Source organism: Scardinius erythrophthalmus (genome assembly GCF_964197995.2).
Source record: "Scardinius erythrophthalmus genome assembly, chromosome: 17".
Classification (NCBI taxonomy): Eukaryota; Metazoa; Chordata; class Actinopteri; order Cypriniformes; family Leuciscidae; genus Scardinius; species Scardinius erythrophthalmus.
In genome coordinates, this window is record NC_138237.1 from 36655266 (window position 1) to 36674843 (window position 19578).

General features: G+C 36.3%; 1 protein-coding gene across 1 annotated transcript in view; it reads right to left on the minus strand.

Moving 5' to 3' along the window:
• Positions 1–19578, minus strand: part of stk10 (serine/threonine kinase 10) — a 60867-nt gene that overhangs the window by 14714 nt on the left and 26575 nt on the right. Inside the window, exons 3-10 of the mRNA XM_081390399.1 lie at positions 18293–18341; positions 17114–17263; positions 13341–13413; positions 12202–12396; positions 11926–12007; positions 6019–6153; positions 3520–4164; positions 11–132 (exon numbers count right to left, since the gene is read on the minus strand). Of these exons, the coding sequence (XP_081246525.1) occupies positions 11–132; positions 3520–4164; positions 6019–6153; positions 11926–12007; positions 12202–12396; positions 13341–13413; positions 17114–17263; positions 18293–18341 (1451 nt within the window). The remainder of the gene's footprint in view (positions 1–10; positions 133–3519; positions 4165–6018; positions 6154–11925; positions 12008–12201; positions 12397–13340; positions 13414–17113; positions 17264–18292; positions 18342–19578) is intronic.

Sequence of the window (19578 nt, forward strand, 5' to 3'; positions counted from 1 at the left end):
ATGGACTTGCCTGAGGAACCTCATTTCCTCATCTTTCTTCTCATCATCAGTGATGATTTTGGAGGTGGTGACGCTCACCTCGACACCATCAACCAAGAACTTACGGGTGCGTTTGAGCGTCTTCTTCGAGTCCTGTTGAAAAAAAAAACAAATAAATGAAAATGAGAGAAACTAAGAAACAGAAACTGTGAACTGTGATTTTAAGGGAACTGTGGATGGGAGATTAAAAAAGAAGAAGACATGCAACATGAAGGAACAAGGACTGATAGAACTAGAAGCATAAGGAACGGGTGGAGTGGAGAAAGAAAGAAGAAACGAGAAACCGAGGCAGAGGGCGTGAACAGGAAGCAGTGAGATTTGCTGTTATCCTGTAAAGCCAGTTCTGACAGGAAGTGTCAGCAGCTCATGAACGCGTGGGGCAGATTGAGAGATCATGAGGGTGAATCTCACAAAACCTATCCATTGAGCCATGCTTTTTATGGAAATTTAAGTCAGCCATTACTGTAATGAGAAACATTAATAAATAATATATTACTTGAACTCTAATAATTTAAATAAAATGGTAGAATTTGTTGGAATACAAACTAACTAACATAAAGTAGTTTCAGCGCCACTGAATTAATTAAATTAATTTAGACACTGTTGCAATCGTATTTTATTGGATCTTGTCATATAAATGCCGTCACTTTTCAGCAAACAACACAAAGACCTGTGTCTATTTAACCCAGCTGAGCAAACAGTCACATCCTCTGTCGGCCACGACATCCTCTGTCGATCTTAAGCTGTACACTCGATAGTGAGACTGTAGCGAGTCAAAGCCGGCTGTTCGAAGCGTGCAAATCTCGCCCATCCTGTCGTGGTTTTGGTGCGATAAAGCCACTATGCAGTGTGCATGCACAAATGCTTGCTTAAATCATTGTTGAACCATTTTGATCGTGCAGCATCAAAACTAAAAGGACAAGAGAGGGTTAAACTTCTGAATCATACTGGAAAAATGGCAAACATGAGAAAAGAAGCTGTTCTCTGGAGCCATAAACAAAGAACAGAACGCCAGCGCCGGCCGACCCAACAATCCTCACAGTGACTGATGCACAATGCTGAATGGAGCAGAGACAAAGAGCGTTTGGGAGAAATGGATGGAAAACCTGACATGAGCCTCACAGACGTGCAGTTTGAAATATGCAACAAATGAATGACTTCATTTAAAGTAATGTTCCGGGTTCAACACCAGAAATGGAAAAATCGGAAATGTCGATTGCAGATACACTCATGATGACAGTCTATGGGGCTGAAACATGTTCATCTACTGTACATAGATGATATTAGACAACTTTACAGCTCAAATAGTATCTTTTTGATGAGACTTTAGTAATCAACAGCATACTAGGGATGCTATTGATCAAAAATACAGTAAATACATTAATATTGTGAAATATCATTCCAATTCAAAATCATTTTCGATATTAATATATTTTAAAATGTCAATTATTTCTGTGATGGCAAAGCCTAAATCTAAATCTTTATCATGACAAAATGTAAACTATATTATCGGCCATGTATTAAAAGTTGGATACAGTTCATTCTCCACTTTACCTGCATACATACAGTAAACTCACGTAAAAGCAATATATAGCAAATCTCAAATGTGCAATTGTTTATATCGTTGCAAAATATAAACTATATTATAACAGAGAGCTATATAATATATCCAAATTCATCCGCGTACAGTATACTCAAATGGATCAGTATCATCTACTGTATATAGTATATCAGTCTATTTGCTTGTATTGTTGCAAAAATGAAAGTACACTATCATCTAGCGCTAATCTGCTGAATGCGATTAGAAAGCATGTTAAAATACTATAAACTTTAACATGACTTTCTGTAAATCTGCTTTTTGTATTGTCAAAAGCACTATACAAATAAATTAAATGTTTACTACTTCAGCAGGCTTCAGAGATACTTCCTTTGTTTTGCAAGATTTTGCTTTGTTAAACCTATAAAATTGAAACTACAGCTTAAATTGTAGGGTTGTCAATAAATTGCAGGGCTGTCGCTTGGCCAAGATCCTTCGGAAAGCGACCTGTAATTCTAAAATCAGTCGTTTCTTCATTTCTAAGATCTGCTTTCTAAGGCACCACAGTATTGCCTGTTTTTAGTTTTGAAAGGGAATCTTCGTAATAACGACTATTTTAATCATTTTACTGACAAAGTCCAACACATTTCTGGTTTGGTGTCAGTGAAGGGCTACTTGAGCCTTCCTGACGGGGCTTTGGAAATACATTAAAGGTTGAGATGCATGGCTTAGATATATGTAGAAGCACACACATCCCTCCATCCAGCAGTACAGAGAGAGTTCAGACGTGATGCGGTGAGGGATGGTTTGGATTCTGCAGACAGGCTCGACTCTGTTTGAGCTCTGTACCGTCACTGTACTTCTGTGTGTACGACGGTCGACCCGCCCAAAGAACGTTCCACTCGCTCTCATAAGCAGGGCTCTGTTCTACAGTGGCCCAACCGAGGAGCTGGCACTGAGACAGTACACAGAGGACCGCATACGCAAGTATGTTAAAGACCAAGAGTGTCATTAGTGCTGTATGCAGCTCTCCAGACTAACATGGAAGACCAGTGTCACCAGTGCCACCAAGTTCTACAGAGGGTTTCTATGCTTTGGTTTTGGTTATATATGTGTATCTGCCGATATGATCATTTTTAATGTTATTTCTGTCAGGACCGCTATCGTAAAATACGATTGACAAGCAGTTTGGATTGGCGGTTCTGTTCTGGGCGAGAACTCCTGGCACATCCATGCAGTCTAGTATGGATAAGAGCAGCAATAACCCCGCTTAGGGGAAACAGAACAAATCCAACATGAATGTATTGCAGATATCATTAATTCAATATTTTAATTTATAACATAATTCGAGAATTTTGTCTGATTCGAGGGGAATCAGAAGGCCAAATCCTGACTGACGAGAGGAGGAGCTGGGGAGGGAGGAGGGTAATTCGCTCCTGAGAAACACGACAGCTGCTGATAATACTGAAAGAGCTTATATATGTATACAGTGATAGGCGTTGTATTCCTATAGGTACTGTAGACGTGTATCAGCTGACAGCTTGACTAACGTAACTGACGCTACACTTGATCGTTATTGGCCCGATAAGAAAATATTAAAGCCGATAAATAATGGATTATTTCCTTCATCTGAGACACTTCAGATGCACACTGTTCATTGGTGGTTTTGAATTGCTTGAAATATGATCAGAATCACTTCAAAAAAGGAAAATACAGATAAATAATAAGAAGAAAATAATTTGTGAAAGCGGTGACGTCATGCGTATTACGTGTCTATTAGAGCGTAGTCCTGTCAAAGTGACATTGCCAACTACTACAACAACTGCGTTTTTAATGGCTTTCGTGGATCCATGTGAACGGGGATCATTTTCTGCACGCAAAACTTTTCAAAAACGCAAAGGAAAAATGTTTCAGTTTTTAGTTACCCTTAAACACAGACTTACCCTTAAAGAGATGGTGCCCATTTCCTTGTTGACAGACATATCACCTGACAGGTTCAGGCTGATGTCCATGTTTTCACTGGCAGAGTACCGATTTGATAATCTGCCGTTTGTCTGAGGAAGCAAACTTTCCAGATCCTCACCAGCCAGAGAGGACCTGTCGCTCACCACAGACGCGCGATTGGTCGGCTGTTTGGGATAAGTTTGGTCCAGCATGGGATATGGCTGCTGGTTAGGCATTTCTCCAATGTGAGCTTCTTCCTCTGGTTTCTCCGATCCCACTGATGGCTTCTCCACGGTGTCTGAGGAAGATTCCGGTGACTCTGAAGGTTCAGCGGTCCTCGGCGAAGGAAGTTCTGGTTCTGAGCTCTCGACCGCTTTGGTGTCCTCCTCAGAGGTGGGCGTGCTTTTCCCATCCTCAATCCCGGAGTCGGAGCAGGAGGCCTTCCCTGACGCCTCGCTCTCGGGTTTGTCATGATCTTCCTCTGGAAACTTGTCGCTGAGATTGTCCTCCTGCTCTTTCAAAGGGGTTTCGGTGGACCTGAGCTCCTCCTCAATCACCATTGGAGTTTCAGTGTGACGTGCGTCATGGGGATGGTCACCATATGAACTGGTCTCACTGGTTTCTGACGGGTCTTTGACTGGAGCCTAGAAGGAACACAGACAGAATGAGGCTTATGCAACACAAAAGCCTGATAATTATCTTTTCTTTCTTCAATATAACCACTCTGTCATGCCCACTGAGAAATATACAACACCGTCTGTTATACATGTAGGCCGAACATCACAGGTTTACTATTTGGTCAGAGTAAACCAGCAATGCTATGGCTGGTTTTATAAAAAGGTAAGTCTCCAATGCCTGTACTAACATGGACATATAATAAAGACACTAAAGTTGTTGGCAGGCCAGAGACTGACAGGAAACTCATACACAGCCACAGGCCTTCACACTTATAACAGTTTCCTTACCAAAAAGAGGGACTAATTGTCCCGTGCTTTATTTAACTCTTAAGAAATAATGTGGATGGCGTGTCTTTTGTTTCATTTTTATGGTTGAAGGCCAGACGAGAAGCGGAAGAGGAAGTGTATTAAGAGTTATTTTTGAACGCTCGTACCATTGTGCCATTTGACCACAACAGTCTAGAATAGATCTTAAAATGGAGACGCGAATGTGAAAGTTGGGTGGGGGACACATGTTCTGTTCCAGTCAAAATACATATGCAGTATTGACATCACAGTCACAGTGTGACATTAGGTGTTGTGGCGCCCAGTGCCCATGAGACAAGAGTCAGGCTGCTTTCGCAACGGAAAACTACTGGGTTTCATTTCTTATTATTATCATCAGTGTTGAAAACAGTTTTTGCTGTGGATACCATTCAAACATTCGTGGTAAGATTTAAAAAAGTATATAAAGAATAAAAATGTATACTTTTATTCATCAAGGATGCATTAAATTGATCCAAAGTGACAGTTAAGACCTTTATAATGTTAAGATCATTGTTTGAACTTTCTACTCAAAGAATCCTGAAAAAAGTATCACCAATTCCACAAAAATGTTAAGCAGCAAAAACTCTTTTCAACATTGATAATAATAATAATAAGAAGAAATGATTCCTGAGCAGCAAATCATCATATTAGAAGGATCATGTGACACTGAAGACTGGAGTAATGAAGCTGAAAATTCAGCTTCGATCACAGGAATAAATTACATTTTAAAATATACTCAAATAGAATATCGAATACATTTTAAATTGTAATAATATTTCACAATAATACTGTTTTTACTTTACTGTTAATCAAATACATGCAGCCCTAGTGAGCAGAAGAGACTTTCGAAAACATACAAAATTTGTATAACATTAAAACATTAGTGATATGTTACAAACTGAGGTCACGTGACCATATTTTGCATGTTAAATTCAGCAAGTTTAAAATCAAAACAGTTACGTTGTATCTTCAATTCAATTTTGTTGAAAAGATTTAAGAGTTTAAAATCGTGGCTGTAATTAATTCAACACACTTTAAAAAAAAAAAAAGGAAAGTTAAGAGGAACACTGCATTGTGGGATACGGCATTCTGTGCTCTGTTGTATACTGCTTATGTTGGCAAATGTAGTATAATATCCAGGTATTTTATGCATAAAAAAATTGCAAACTGTATACAATACATATTGCACACACTGCAGCAACATAAAGAGTATATTACATAACCTAAATGAGCACATTTCTGCATAATTCATTGAGTTCTTGGCACGTTGTGCTGAACGGCAGTGTTTTTGCCCTTCATAGGTACACCTGCATTGAAGCGTAGAATAAACTTTCCATGCAATAACAATTACAGTTGTCAAAGCACTAAACAAATGTGTCTCTCTTTACGCCCTGAGCTCTTTTCCATTAGCAGTGCATTATTTTTACTCTCTATCAGCACAGAGTGAACTGAGAGATTTATGATACAGGGACATTTGGAAGGTGTGCAGTAAGTGAGAAATGTCAAGACCCCTACAGGTGTGACATCAGCAGGGTCTTCTTCTTCTCCGTCTTCATGATTGTCCTCGATCTCCTCCATCACCTCAGCTTTGGCCTCTGCCACCAGCTCTCTCAATGGACGGTTGGTCTTCACTGAACTCGCGAAAGGATGCTGAAACACAGAACACACGTGGAAAGATTATACAGAGTTCTTCGTAACGGTACAAACTCCACAATTATTCAACTGTGTATAACAATAACATGCACACGTCACCTTAAAGGGATAGATCACTTTGAAATAAATTTTTGATATGTTTTAGCTTACCTCAAAGGCATCCAAGATGTAGGTGTCTTTGTTTCCGCAGTAGTTTCAATTTTGATATTTTTAGGTCAAACCGTTCTTGTCTGACAGTCATATAATGCAGGTCGATGGTCACTGTCTCAAAACACAAGCACAGAGTCCAAATTAAAACAATTCCCCATCGTCCAAATGAAACAATTCCCCATCATAAGTACACATTGATGGCCTAAGACACGAAACGAGCGGTTTGTGTGAGAAAATGAACAGTATTTATATCGTTGTTATCTCTTGAAAACAGCACACGTCAAAATGATCTGACGGCGCGGGCGGGTATAGATATATACATAGAAGTCGCCTTGGCTGCTGCAGTTCATTGGAACGAAACCGTAGCCAAGCGACATCTAGTGTAAATATCTATGCGGGTATAGATGTATACACTAGATGTCGCCTTCGCTACTGCAGTTCATTGGAACGAAACCGTAGCCAAGGCGACATCTATGTATATATCTATACCCGCCCGCGCCGTCAGATCATTTGGATGTGTGCTGTTTTCAAGAGATAACAACGATATAAATACTGTTTGTTTTCTCACACAAACCGCTCGTTTCGTGTCTTAGGCCATCAATGTGTACTTATGATGGGGAATTGTTTCATTTGGACGATGGGGAATTGTTTTAATTTGGACTCTGTGCTTGTGTTTTGAGACAGTGACCGTAGACCTGCATTATATGACTGACAGACAAGAACGGTTTAACCTAAAAATATCAAAATTGAAACTACTGCGGAAACAAAGACACCTACATCTTGGATGCCCTTGAGGTAAGCTAAAACATATCAAAAATTCATTTCAAAGTGAACTATCCCTTTAAGAAACATGCACGTTAAATAATATGAGCCTGAGAATGGAAATTGTGATTAATTAGTTTCAGTTATGTACCTTTCGAAGCATCACTAAAATGTGTATCATATTGTCATGGTCAGCGTCAAACTGAATCAAAGTAGCAGTAAAGAACCACAATCAAACTAAATTAACAGAGCAACTGATTTTAAGTTAATTATTTTATAAGTTAATAGTTTAACACCACATTTGCATGTTCACGGTTCTCTGATGTTGGTTCATGTTACATGACATGCAGGTAAACAAATGAAATATTTCATATTTGTAAATAAGTGTTGTTTTTTCAATTTTCAATTGACATTTCTGATTGAATTATTGTCTTATTCATTATTGATTATACCATGGTCTTTCTGAATACTGGATTCTGATTGGCTGGAAGGTGTGCAATAAAACTTCCATTCAGTTTAATCACTGTTCTAATTATTAATGCGCTTTCATTGAAGCACACACACACGTCACTCGCTCACACAGAAACAGGAGCTTTGACTTTTATTAATAAATTAACTTTAACATTACTTTACTCAACAAGGAGGTTGTAACGTCGCTGTTTTTGAAGTAATTCAACTCACAGCTTCATTGCTAGCAGAGACGCTGCACAGATTCAGGTAATTCACACGCACATCTTTCTGTTTCTCTCTCTCAATTGGTTAATTCATTCAAATAAATGTTATAATTCAATATCAATCAAATCAATGTAACCTTACTTTACCTCTGTGTCTGATTTAAAGCGGGTAGAATGCTAAATCTAACGAGACGTAGCTGATGAAAATAACCATCATTTTAACCCTTCCAGTCAAATGTAACTCTGCAAACATAATGCTGGCAAATGACCATGGTATAAGCAGTATAATTCATGGCTAGCTGTGCATTAACTGCGTCATGCATTAATTAATTATCACTTATTTATTAAATTTAGTCAAATATTTGTGGTTTGGACCGAAATGCCAGTTCTTGACTTCTCGGAACTTGTGTAAGCATGTTATTTTACTTGAAATACACTTGCAATTAGCAAAAGTGGCAGTTCATAAAAAAAAAAAAAAAAGTTGACCTGGGGATTAATTAGTATATCAGCGGAGTTAGATGCGGAGGACTTGAGCTGAACTGTAAAAGCATCAGTGTATGAAGAGGAACGCTGCTCTCATCCATTATTCAGCTGAGTTGCACCTTGTTTAATTGAAGTGTCCCAGCTGTCGAGCGCATGTGAGGGGGAGTCAAGCGTTAAAAACATACAGCCAGCAGTATCAATTACTCTCACCGATGACCGGAGAAAAACCCCAACTACAACTATTGAAGAAACACTGCAGCACGATTTACACAGCATACACCCGAAACTGTACGAAAGGTCAGAAATAGAGCATCCCAATTCATAGTTCATAGTATACCACAGTAGCTTGGATAGTGTGTGGTTTACCAGCTTAGATACGGGAACACTAGGGATTGATCCTCAGGAAAAATTTACAATATAACAGCATATAATATTTAAAAACCGCCTATGAAACAGGACGTTTTTAAAACAAAATCTAAGACTATAAGACCTTTCTTCAGAAAATGAATACTGTGTGTCCATACAGAACAAACCCATACAATCTCAAAATACATCATGGATCTCAGACATTCTTCTAAACAATGAACAACTGCAAAACAGGGTAACTATAAGTTTTAAGTTTTATTTAATATATAAATATATTTACTATCAATACATACGAATCTGAGGGTCAGTTAATGGATTTTGCTTATACGATAAAAACGTTTTATGGCCTTAAACTGAATTTAAGACGTTTTAAGATTTTTGAGAACCTGCAGAGACTGTATAAAAGAAGCCTTTGTGTCTGAGCATACATATGATAGCCAAAAATGAACATGACAAGGTTCTATTTCAGGTATTTTAAGGTTTCTTGACCTCCACCTTGGTTTCGATGATCAATATAAACTACAGATCAGCCTATAAAGACTTTTGACTTTGCAGTAATGTTCGCCACTCAGGATAAAACAGTGATATATGAACTCAGCATACAACTCTTGACAGGATAGCATGTACTGCATATCAATGTTACCTCTTCACCTTCATCAACCACCTGTCTTTCAGGTTGCTTTGTACGCAGCAGAGCATTAAATTAAGGTGTAATATGAAACACCCAGAAGCGAGAGTGACATCAGAACAGGAGAGTGAAGTTACTTTATCATCAGATGTCCAAAATTTACGTTTTACCACTTTTTTACCACTTGCCTCACGATTAGATTCAATTTGATTACGATTCGGTAACGATTTGATTATAAAACGGTTCTTGAAGCATCTTTTCCTCCAATTTTTTTATTAATAATAATTACCATAATAATAATTGCAATATATAGTTATTTTTTGTCATTTTACCTTTGTTATTAAAAATAAGAACAAAGATGCAAATATCAAATAGTCGAACAAATAAAAGACAAGAAACAAATAAAACTAACAGCGTTTTACTTTTCTCACTTTACATCTATTTAACAGAAGCATTCAAGTAAGAAATCGTACAGAAATGAAACATTAAATAATCACTGCATTGTCTTTAGTTTATTAATTATTATTAAAGCTACAAAAGTTATTGAGTCAAGAGCAGTGAGTGATTCCCTCTTTTCTTTTGTTGTTTGATTAACATTAGCTATGTTTCCATCCACACATTTTATCCGAATTAAGTGATATCGAATGAAAAATGCCTTATGGAAAATTCGATTGAATTTCATGAATATCGACTCAAATGAAATACGTTCGATCTCATCGGATTTTAGCTTGATCGATATACGGCTTATGCGATAAACGCTGATGGAAACGATATATGGCGCGATTGAATGTTGTGCAATGTTGAAACACCTTAAAATGTCTCAAATCAATTCGATATACCAATTTGATCGCAAAACAGCATGTGACGCCATTGTGCACAGGTTTTTATTCGCTTTAAAGCCGTTGGATGGAAACACACTTTCACCAGCTTTATTCGCATGAGTTTTTTTTACCGAACTTCAGATAATTCGATTAACAAGTGGATGGAAACTTAGCTATTAATGACAGACATCACAGCAACAGGCTTATTATATTATATATTATTATATAGACCTAATGCACAGATCTAATATAATGTTACACATCATTTTCCCCCAACTGTTTGCGTTCACTTACGACATAACCGACTATGTTTATGTGAATTCTCGTCCAGACAGATATTTTGAAGTAATATGGTGTACATCTGACTGTTCAAGCGCAATAAGCCGCTAAAGAGAGCTGAACTCAGGATCACATGTTGTCTTTCTGTGCAGCGCTTCAGGTGTGTGTCAGTCAGTGCGAGGAAACACTTAATAACCGCTTTAACATCAAACACGTCACTCACTTTATTTTTTCATTCATGCATGTTCTGCTTTCAAGAATGTAGGTGCATTATCGACGAACATCAGACGCAAGTGCTTCGTTTCTGAAGGACATATGCAACTTTTTATTTATATGCAGTAGTCAACATTTGAAGTGGATCAAAAAAGTTCATCAAAAGTTGTCCTAAGTTCATGTATAACTTTGATGAAAGGTTTTGATCCATTTCAAATGTTGACTACTGTATAGACCATTTTGCAAGATGTAAACAACACTGGTCCAGAAGCACTTCCTGTTTCAGTTTTTTAACACTACATAAACGTTGGGATAAAATCCAACCAACAGAACATATAAAACTGAATCAAAAAGTTAAACAAACATCTTTAAGATGTTTTTTTTTTACATGTGAAATAAAGAAACCAGTTACAAGCTGAAACAGGAAGTGTTTCTGGACCAGTGTTGTTTACATCTTGGAAAATGGTCTATAATTGGAGTACTTTATTTACAATAAACACTACATTAATATGTATGACAGGCATATTCAATTACATATTTTAAAAATCCAAAAGTTGTTTTAATGAATCGATGCAGCATTGTTCACATCTCATCGTGATGCAATGTAAAGTGACACTTTAGATTAGAGAAAACATATTCACTGTTAACTAGGATTTTTCCCTCAATAAACTCTTAATTTTTGCTTAGTGATAGTTAGTAAGGTAGTTGTTTAGGTATTGAGTAGGATTAAGGGATGTAGAATATGGCAATGCAGAATAAGGCATTAATATGTGCTTTATAAGAACTAATAACCAGCCAATATGCTAGTAATCGCATGCTAATAAGCAACTAGAATATTTGTTCACTAAAGTGTTACTATATGAACATGTAATGACATATTTGAAAGTAAAGTAGAGGAAAAAGCATTTCGATGATGTGCGAGTTGTGACATGACTCGAGTCGCTTGTATCACTTACATTATCTATTGTCAGATCATCGCTCTTACAATTTGATGTCAACTATTGTGTGGCAGTTTCTAATTAAATTACTAGCAAGTGTCACTAAAGTCCATTTCGCCAAAGTCAAAGTGAGTCATTTTTTAAGCAAGTTCAGGATTATCTACTGCTTCTTCAGCACATCTACTGTACATGTTGTTCATTTCGTAAACTCCTTAATTGTTCAGTTCCTCTTTTCCAACAGGGTGGAGGTGAAGAAATACCCAAAAGGAAGAGTGCAAATTGCAGTAATTCCCTTGACCCAGAGCTCTCAGGAAGCAAGAACTGCCTTGATAAGACGTTCTGCTGTGGTGTACACATCCCGTCTTAAAATGCCTTTACGTTAAATTTCGAGTGACTGCAGCAGAGAGAAATAATATAACGTATCTGGACAAATGTGTGTGTGTGAAACTCCTTACTTCTAGAAGCTGAGCAGCCGTCGGCCTCGTCTCAGGGTTTCTGTCCAAAGCTTTTTTCAGGAAATCGCTAAATTCCATTGACCTAAAATACACAAAACCCTTAAACATTCGCCCAAGAGGGGTATAGTACAATCTCTTAATGTGTAATGGAGATACAGTGATAAAATAGCATTCGATGGCCATATTCTAGAAATGTCAAAAGCTATAAATCTAACTAAAAAGCCACAGCTATGCTCAGAGAACAGGAATCTCCCATGCCGGGGGTTTGTGGCTCACCACTTGGAGGGCTGATCCAGGGTGGGCGGCTCAGACTTGGCAATTTTTAGCAGGACCCTCATGGGGTTCAGCTCATGGTGGGGGGGCTCTATCTGAGCCAGCTCTATCAGGGTGATGCCCAGTGACCAGATGTCCGCTTTATAGTCGTATGGAGCGTCCTTCATAGTCTCACACATCACAACCTCTGGAGCCATCCTGAACACACAGGAAATATCAGAACAGGAATATCCCAGTTAGATCATCGCGAAAGCGTTCAAAGTCAGTAGTCAACGTTTGAAGTGGATCAAAAAAAAGTTTATCACAGGTGTCCTAAGACAAGAACGGGTATTGTTCAAAATTGTTCAAGTTGATTTATTTCAGTAATACAACTTGAACAGGTGAAACATATTGTATAGACTCATTACATGCACAATAGATATTTCAAGCCTTTATTTGTTATAATTTTGATGATTATGGCTTACAGCTTATGGAAACCCCAAATTCAAAATCTCAGACTTTTTTTACATTTTTATAAGCTGTAAGCCATAATGATCAAAATTATAACAAATAAAGGCTTGAAATATCTCACTTTGCATATAATGAGTCTATATAATATATTAGTTTCACCTTTTAAGTTGAATTACTGAAATACATAAACTTTTGCACGATATTCTAATTTTTAGAGTTTCATCTGTATAACTTTTGATGAAAGGTTGGATCCACTTCAAATGTTGACTACTGTGCATTCCCAGTACGGAAACATGTCTGCAGATATTTAGCCAGCGACTAAAAGAATTTACTACAAGCCACTATAAAACTGCTACAGATTGTTGATGAGTCAGATAAGGAGACGTTAATATCAACACTCCTGTGTGTGTGTGTGTGTGTACTCAGAGGAAGGACAAAGGTAGGACAGATACTTCATATCAGGACTTTCAAACTGGACACTAGTTAATGATTGCTTTAAATCCTGTGGGATATGACAAGACTTATCTATCAGCATATTTCTATTACCTTTATGGGGAAACTCACGAAACCTGTAATTATTCATTCTAATTATGTTTCATATTTTGTAGTGATGCACTGAAACGTCAACAACCAAAGATATCCACCTGAACATTAATGTTTTGATGATTAAACAGTGAATTTGTAGCACTTACCAATATGGAGTCCCAATAAAAGAGTCTCGCCTTTGAAGAGTTTTGGTGTTTTTTGCAGAAACTCCAAAATCCGCTGTAACAAAAGTCAGAGATGTTGAATTACATGAGGATTTGTCCCAGTTTCAAAATTGTCATATTACAACCTCCAAACCCCTAAATCGAGTGTTGACGTCATCTGTATAGAGGGCACATGTTACATTAAAGGCTTTTCTCTACAAATAACGTCGAATGATGTTAAAAATGAGGACTGAATTATTGTATAATTATAATTATTGTATTATAGATCAAGTGCTAGGATGGATATTCTTACAGTCTAGCAGCCAAAAAGTTTGGGATCAGTCTCTTCTGCTCACCAAGGCTGCATTTATTTAATCAAAAATACAGTAAAAACAGTAATATTGTGAAATATTATTACAGTTTAAAACAACTGTTTTCTATCTGAATATATTGTAAGCTGTAATGTATTCCTGTGATCATTACTCCAGTCTTCAGTGTCACATGATCCTTCAGAAATCATTCTTATATGCTGATTTGATGCTCAAGAAACATTTATTATTATCATCAATATTGAAAAAAGTTGTGCTGCTTAATACTTTTATGGAAACTGTGATTCTTTGATAAATAAATAAAAAGTTTAAAAGGACAGCATTTAAATGGAATAAAAATATTGTGTAGCATTATACACGTTTTACAGTCACATGTAATAAATTAAATGCATTTATTAATAAAAAATGTAAGTTATTGTTATTAATAGTGGAATATATTTACATATTTTATTATCATAACATTTATAAAATAATAAATATATTATATTTTTATTATTGTGCTATTTCAAATAGTAATAATAATTTTTGCCTGCATTTTTTTTATATTCTTAATTGACTGGATAGCAAACGCATAGATTGTATATAGATTTGTGAGTCGGCTATTACAGACGAATCCCCAGAAAGGTGTGGAGGATGTTTGGAGGACCAGCATCTGAAGCGAGCCTGTTTAAAGTTTCTCTCACAGGAAGTGATAAAGGCCAGAGAGTCTTGGCCTGGCATTCTGGGGCGCCATTAATCAACACACAATGAAGCCACATTCGAAGGTTACAAAATGATTCTCTCATTGAATTACTAAATCCAATGAGACTTGAGTAGAGAAGTGTAATGAAATAAGTCAGCTCTTGGCAATCTGTGGTGCTTTACAACACAACCTACAGCAATACAGTGTGTGTGTGTGTGTGTGTGTGTGTGTGTGTGTGTGTGTGTGTGCGTGTGTGTGTGTGTGTGTGTGTGTGTGAGAGAGAGAGAGTGAGAGAGAAAGTGTGAGAGAGGTCATAAGAATTAGTAAGAGATCTTATAGCACAGACACAAAACACTACGCTCAACCAAAGGTCACACTTCAGCTCCGTTACAAAACCTAGTGCGCTGCCTATCTAGACAACATTTAAAGGCATTACAGCTGCACACCTGATGCAAATACTGTTATAAATAGGCAGCAGTAATATATACACATATATATATATACACATATATACATATATACAGGTGAAAAATTAGAATATCGTGCAAAAGTTTGATTCATTACATGCAAAATGAGATATTTCAAGCCTTTATTTGTTATAATTTTGATGATTATGGCTTACAGCTTATGAAAATTTTAAACATTTCTGAGATTTTGAATTTGGGGTTTTCATCAGCTGTAAGCCATAATCATCAAAATTATAACAAATAAAGGCTTGAAATATCTCATTTTGCATGTAATGAATCTATATAATATATTAGTTTCACCTTATAAGTTGAATTACTGAAATACATTAATTTTTGCACGATATTAAAATTTTTCGAGTTTCACCTGTGTGTGTGTATATGTATGTATATATATATATATATATATATATATATATATATATATATATATATATATATATATATATATATATATATATATATATATATATATATATATATATATATATATATATATATTTACACACACACAGTAATGTGCTTAAGTAGGGATGTCCCGATACCACTTTTTGCAGAACGAGTCCGATACCGATACTTTGATTTTTGGTACTCGCCGATACCGATACCGTAACCGATACCTGAATTTTCACTGCATTTTTAATTTTTAAATGTATTAGTAGATAAACCAAAAGAATATAAATCATATTAGTTGGCTTAATTTGTTCATCAAATATATATTTATTTCAGTTATTTTCATGCTGCCTGCTAAAATGAATTGTATGAGCTTCTGTTACTGTCACTGTTCATTCTATTGCTCAATCATATTTTATCTTTCATTTAATAGCCACAGCAATATTTAGAGCTGCTTCAGTAGGGCTCAGTGCTGAGGATCGGGTCAGCGGTTCAAATGTTTGTCAAAACCAGTGAAATATCAATTATTTAATCCAATTTTGATATTACAAAAACTACCAGCATAATTAATGTGAATTTAAAACAATCAGTCAGTAACAAAATAAGAACAAACAATCGAATTACAAAAAGGACAAATAAATACAATAGAACAAAGAAAGACAAATGAAATAAACAGTGTTTTTAGAGTTTTTCGGGTAGATCTAACTTTCAAAAAAGTAATCAAATGTGAAAAAAGCATTCATTACTGTATAAATTATATATAGATGGATATTTTTGTAAAGTTGAAAAGGGTAGCCTATTTAGTCAAGAGCAGTGAGTATTTCTTTGTCCTTTGTTTGATTAACATTAGACTGCTGCTGCCCCTTTAAGACCGAACGCACCACACCGACCGCATTTGAACATGCTACGTTCATTTGAGATATAACCGACTTTGTTTACTATAGGATACTCGCCAAGACAGGCGTTATTACACAATTTTGTGTGAATTCGTCCGTACAAGCGCAAGATGTGAAAGACTATTTAATTCAGTATTCGCGCGCTGAGACGCTGCTTTGGATGTTTGCGTTCATGAAACTTGACCTGCACACGTCCTGTAATAATGTAGGAAACCACTCGTTATACTTAAATCAGGTAACAGTTCATGTTTTACTTTACTTACATTTAGTTTTCATCCAAATAACATGTGCTGAGTGAGTGAACGATCAGCAATCAAGAGCATTAAACAGAAGTGCGCTCGCTCGCTCTCTCTCTCTCTCGTCAGTTAACGTTAATAATAAGCTACCTGATGCCTCGATTTATTTTATTTGCCATTGACATCCGACTGAACAAACTTTCCACTAATGTCTGTTTAAAGAGATGTGCTCGACCAGCTCGCGCGTCTATGCCTCACAGTTCACCTCCACAAAGCACTCGCGGCGGCCAGTTTCGTTTTGCAAAATGTACGTGGTATCGGTGCGTGGTATCGGCGAATTTTTATGAGTACGAGTACGAGTATATGAGGACAGTATCCGCCCGATCCCCGATGCCAGTATCGTATCGGGCCATCCCTATGCTTAAGTCTTAGGCACGTTAGTAATTTCACCCCAAAAAAAATGGTTTAAAGCCAGTTATTTATATTTCCAAACATTCCTTTTGGAATTAATTGTAATAATCCAGTGAGATTTTTGTTAACAGCCGGTATGAAACCTTCCTCCAAAATAACTTCCCATCCCTCTTGCAGCAATACCTCTTCTCTGATGACGTGTTTACTGGCGTGAGGGCGGGACAATCCAATCATCTGACTGTTTCACTCGGATGCACGTCACAATACAGAAAAAAAGACTATAGCAACTTCTGTTTCATGCTGACTTTAACCTGCACCTGACTGAAGTCAGATCATCAGTGTGAGCGATCTGTTGATACACACACCTAGCTTGATGTCTCCGTCCAGCATGAGGAGGATGTTTCCCGCCTTCAGGTCTCTGTGGATGATCTTCATGCTGTGGAGATACTGAAGAGCCTCCAACATCTGCTTACAGATCACCCGGATCTGAGGCTCTTCAAGACCCCTGTCCAACTCTAGACACACACAAACACCACAGTGAATCTCATAATGTCCAAAAATCGAAAAACAGAAATTGATTTGATATGAAATGATTGATATATATTATGATATATGATATATGATATATTAATATAATAATATACAATATTATTAATATTATTAATATATTAAAAGGTATTTCTCCTAAAAAAAATAGAAAATCCTGTCAATGTTAAAGGAATTGTTTACTTCAAAATGAAAATTCTGTCATCAATAATTATAAATATATTAAATTATATAATACAATACAGAAAATAAGAGTTTTTAAGACTATTAAAGGGTATTTTCTCCTTAAAAAAAAGAAAATTCTGTCAATGTTAAAGGAATTGTTCACCTCAAAATGAAAATTCTGTCATCAATAATTATAAATAAAATTATATAATATAATATAATACAATACAGAAAATAAGAGTTTTTAAGAATATTAAAGGGTATTTTCTCTTTAAAAAAAAAGAAGAAAATTATATCAGTGTTAAAGGAATAGTTCACTTCAAAATGAAAATGCTGTCATCATTTACTCACCCTCCATTAGTTTTAAACCTATAAGAGTTTCTTTCTTTCTTTGAACACAAAATAAGATATTTTGAAGAATGTCCGTAACCAGACACAGTTGATGGACCCCATTGACTTCCATAGTAGGAAAAACATACTATGGAAGTTAATGGGGAACATCTTGAGGGTGAGTAAATAATGACAAATGATGACAATCATTTTGAAGTGAACTATTCCTCTAAATACACACACATGCACATCTAGTTCTACAGCGTGACCTCTTCATTATCTACAAAACTCTGATTCAAGAGGGAAAGCAGTGTAACCAAAGGCAATGAACTCTGAGTGACCTTGACTGGCTCGTTCATAAAACACCCAAAATAATGCAATATCCTGTTTAAACTTAAAGACGTTTACCTACTCACCCATGAGCATCACAGAGCATCAAGAGGAAGAAGCTGCAGGGATCTTTTATAAAAACAAGAACATTAGCAGATATACTGCAGTCTTACCTAACATGGTGGCATCGACCGCACCCCCGGGGCAAAACTCGATCATTATCTGTGGGGGAAATGAGGTTCAGCTTAACATGGTTCTGTGCCGGAGAGAAATTCCAGTCACACTTTATTTCACAGTGTCCTTGTTACACATGGTACATCGAGATACTATTGTAATAACTATAAATGATGCATAATTACATGCAACTAAGCACAAAACACACCCTAACCCTATAGTACATGTAGTTAACTATTATTACTCAGTACTTAGGCTAAATGTATCATTACACTGTAACGTGGACACCTTAAAATAAAGTGTGACCAAGCTTTTGTGCAATTTCAGACAAGAGATCATCTCATTGGAGTTGACAAAGACTCATTTCACGTAAACAGGAAAAGGTGGCGTTAGTGTATACGAGAACACGGGACGTTCTCAGTCATTCAGATCACAGAACAATGATCCAGTTTATTCAAGATTGTGTGTAACAGTCATAGTAAAGTTCTCAGGAATGGACTTCAATTCTAATTTCTTTATGGAATTTGGCAGTGTTTATATTTCTCTGATGACGTGTTTAGTGTTGCAAGGGACTCCTACATTTTTTCTTGTTTGAGAAGCCGTTTCACTCGGATATACGTCACATTAGGGAAGAAAAGACTATTGCAACATCTGTTTAATGCCAACTTTAATATTTTTAGAGTTTCTGAATAAATATAAAACATAATATAATAATAAATAATACAAATAAATGCTGATTTTTCCCGATCATGGTTTTTAAATTATTCTGGTCTGAATAACTGACTGATCGGATATGCAAACATTGTCCTGAGATGATGACGATCCGGGTAAAATATAGTTGGCACAAAGGTTAAACTGCAAGAACAGTTTATGAAAGATAAATATATACATTGTGTCTTAACCGGACAAGAAATGGGTTTTTTTGGACCAATGGGTTTTCACTGTGGGCGGGGCTTAAAACGTTGCAAAAATGACAACATACTGGAAAAATAATTGCAAGCAAGTCACTATTATTTATATGGAACTTGAGCAAATATCATCAGCATAATTAGTCATTCTTTGCATGTAGGCTATTTCTTGACTATGCTGATGGTTTTAGTTTTTATTCCTCTATTTGACCACATTTACGGATGTTTTATCTGTTTGTTTGTTTTATTATCTTTATTACACCAAGATTCAAGAAAATACCATAAAGAAAAAGTAGAACGATATTGATAAAATATTATTTTTGCTGCATTTTGATTCATTCAGTTCTTAAAGGGGTGGTTGATTATGATTTCACTTT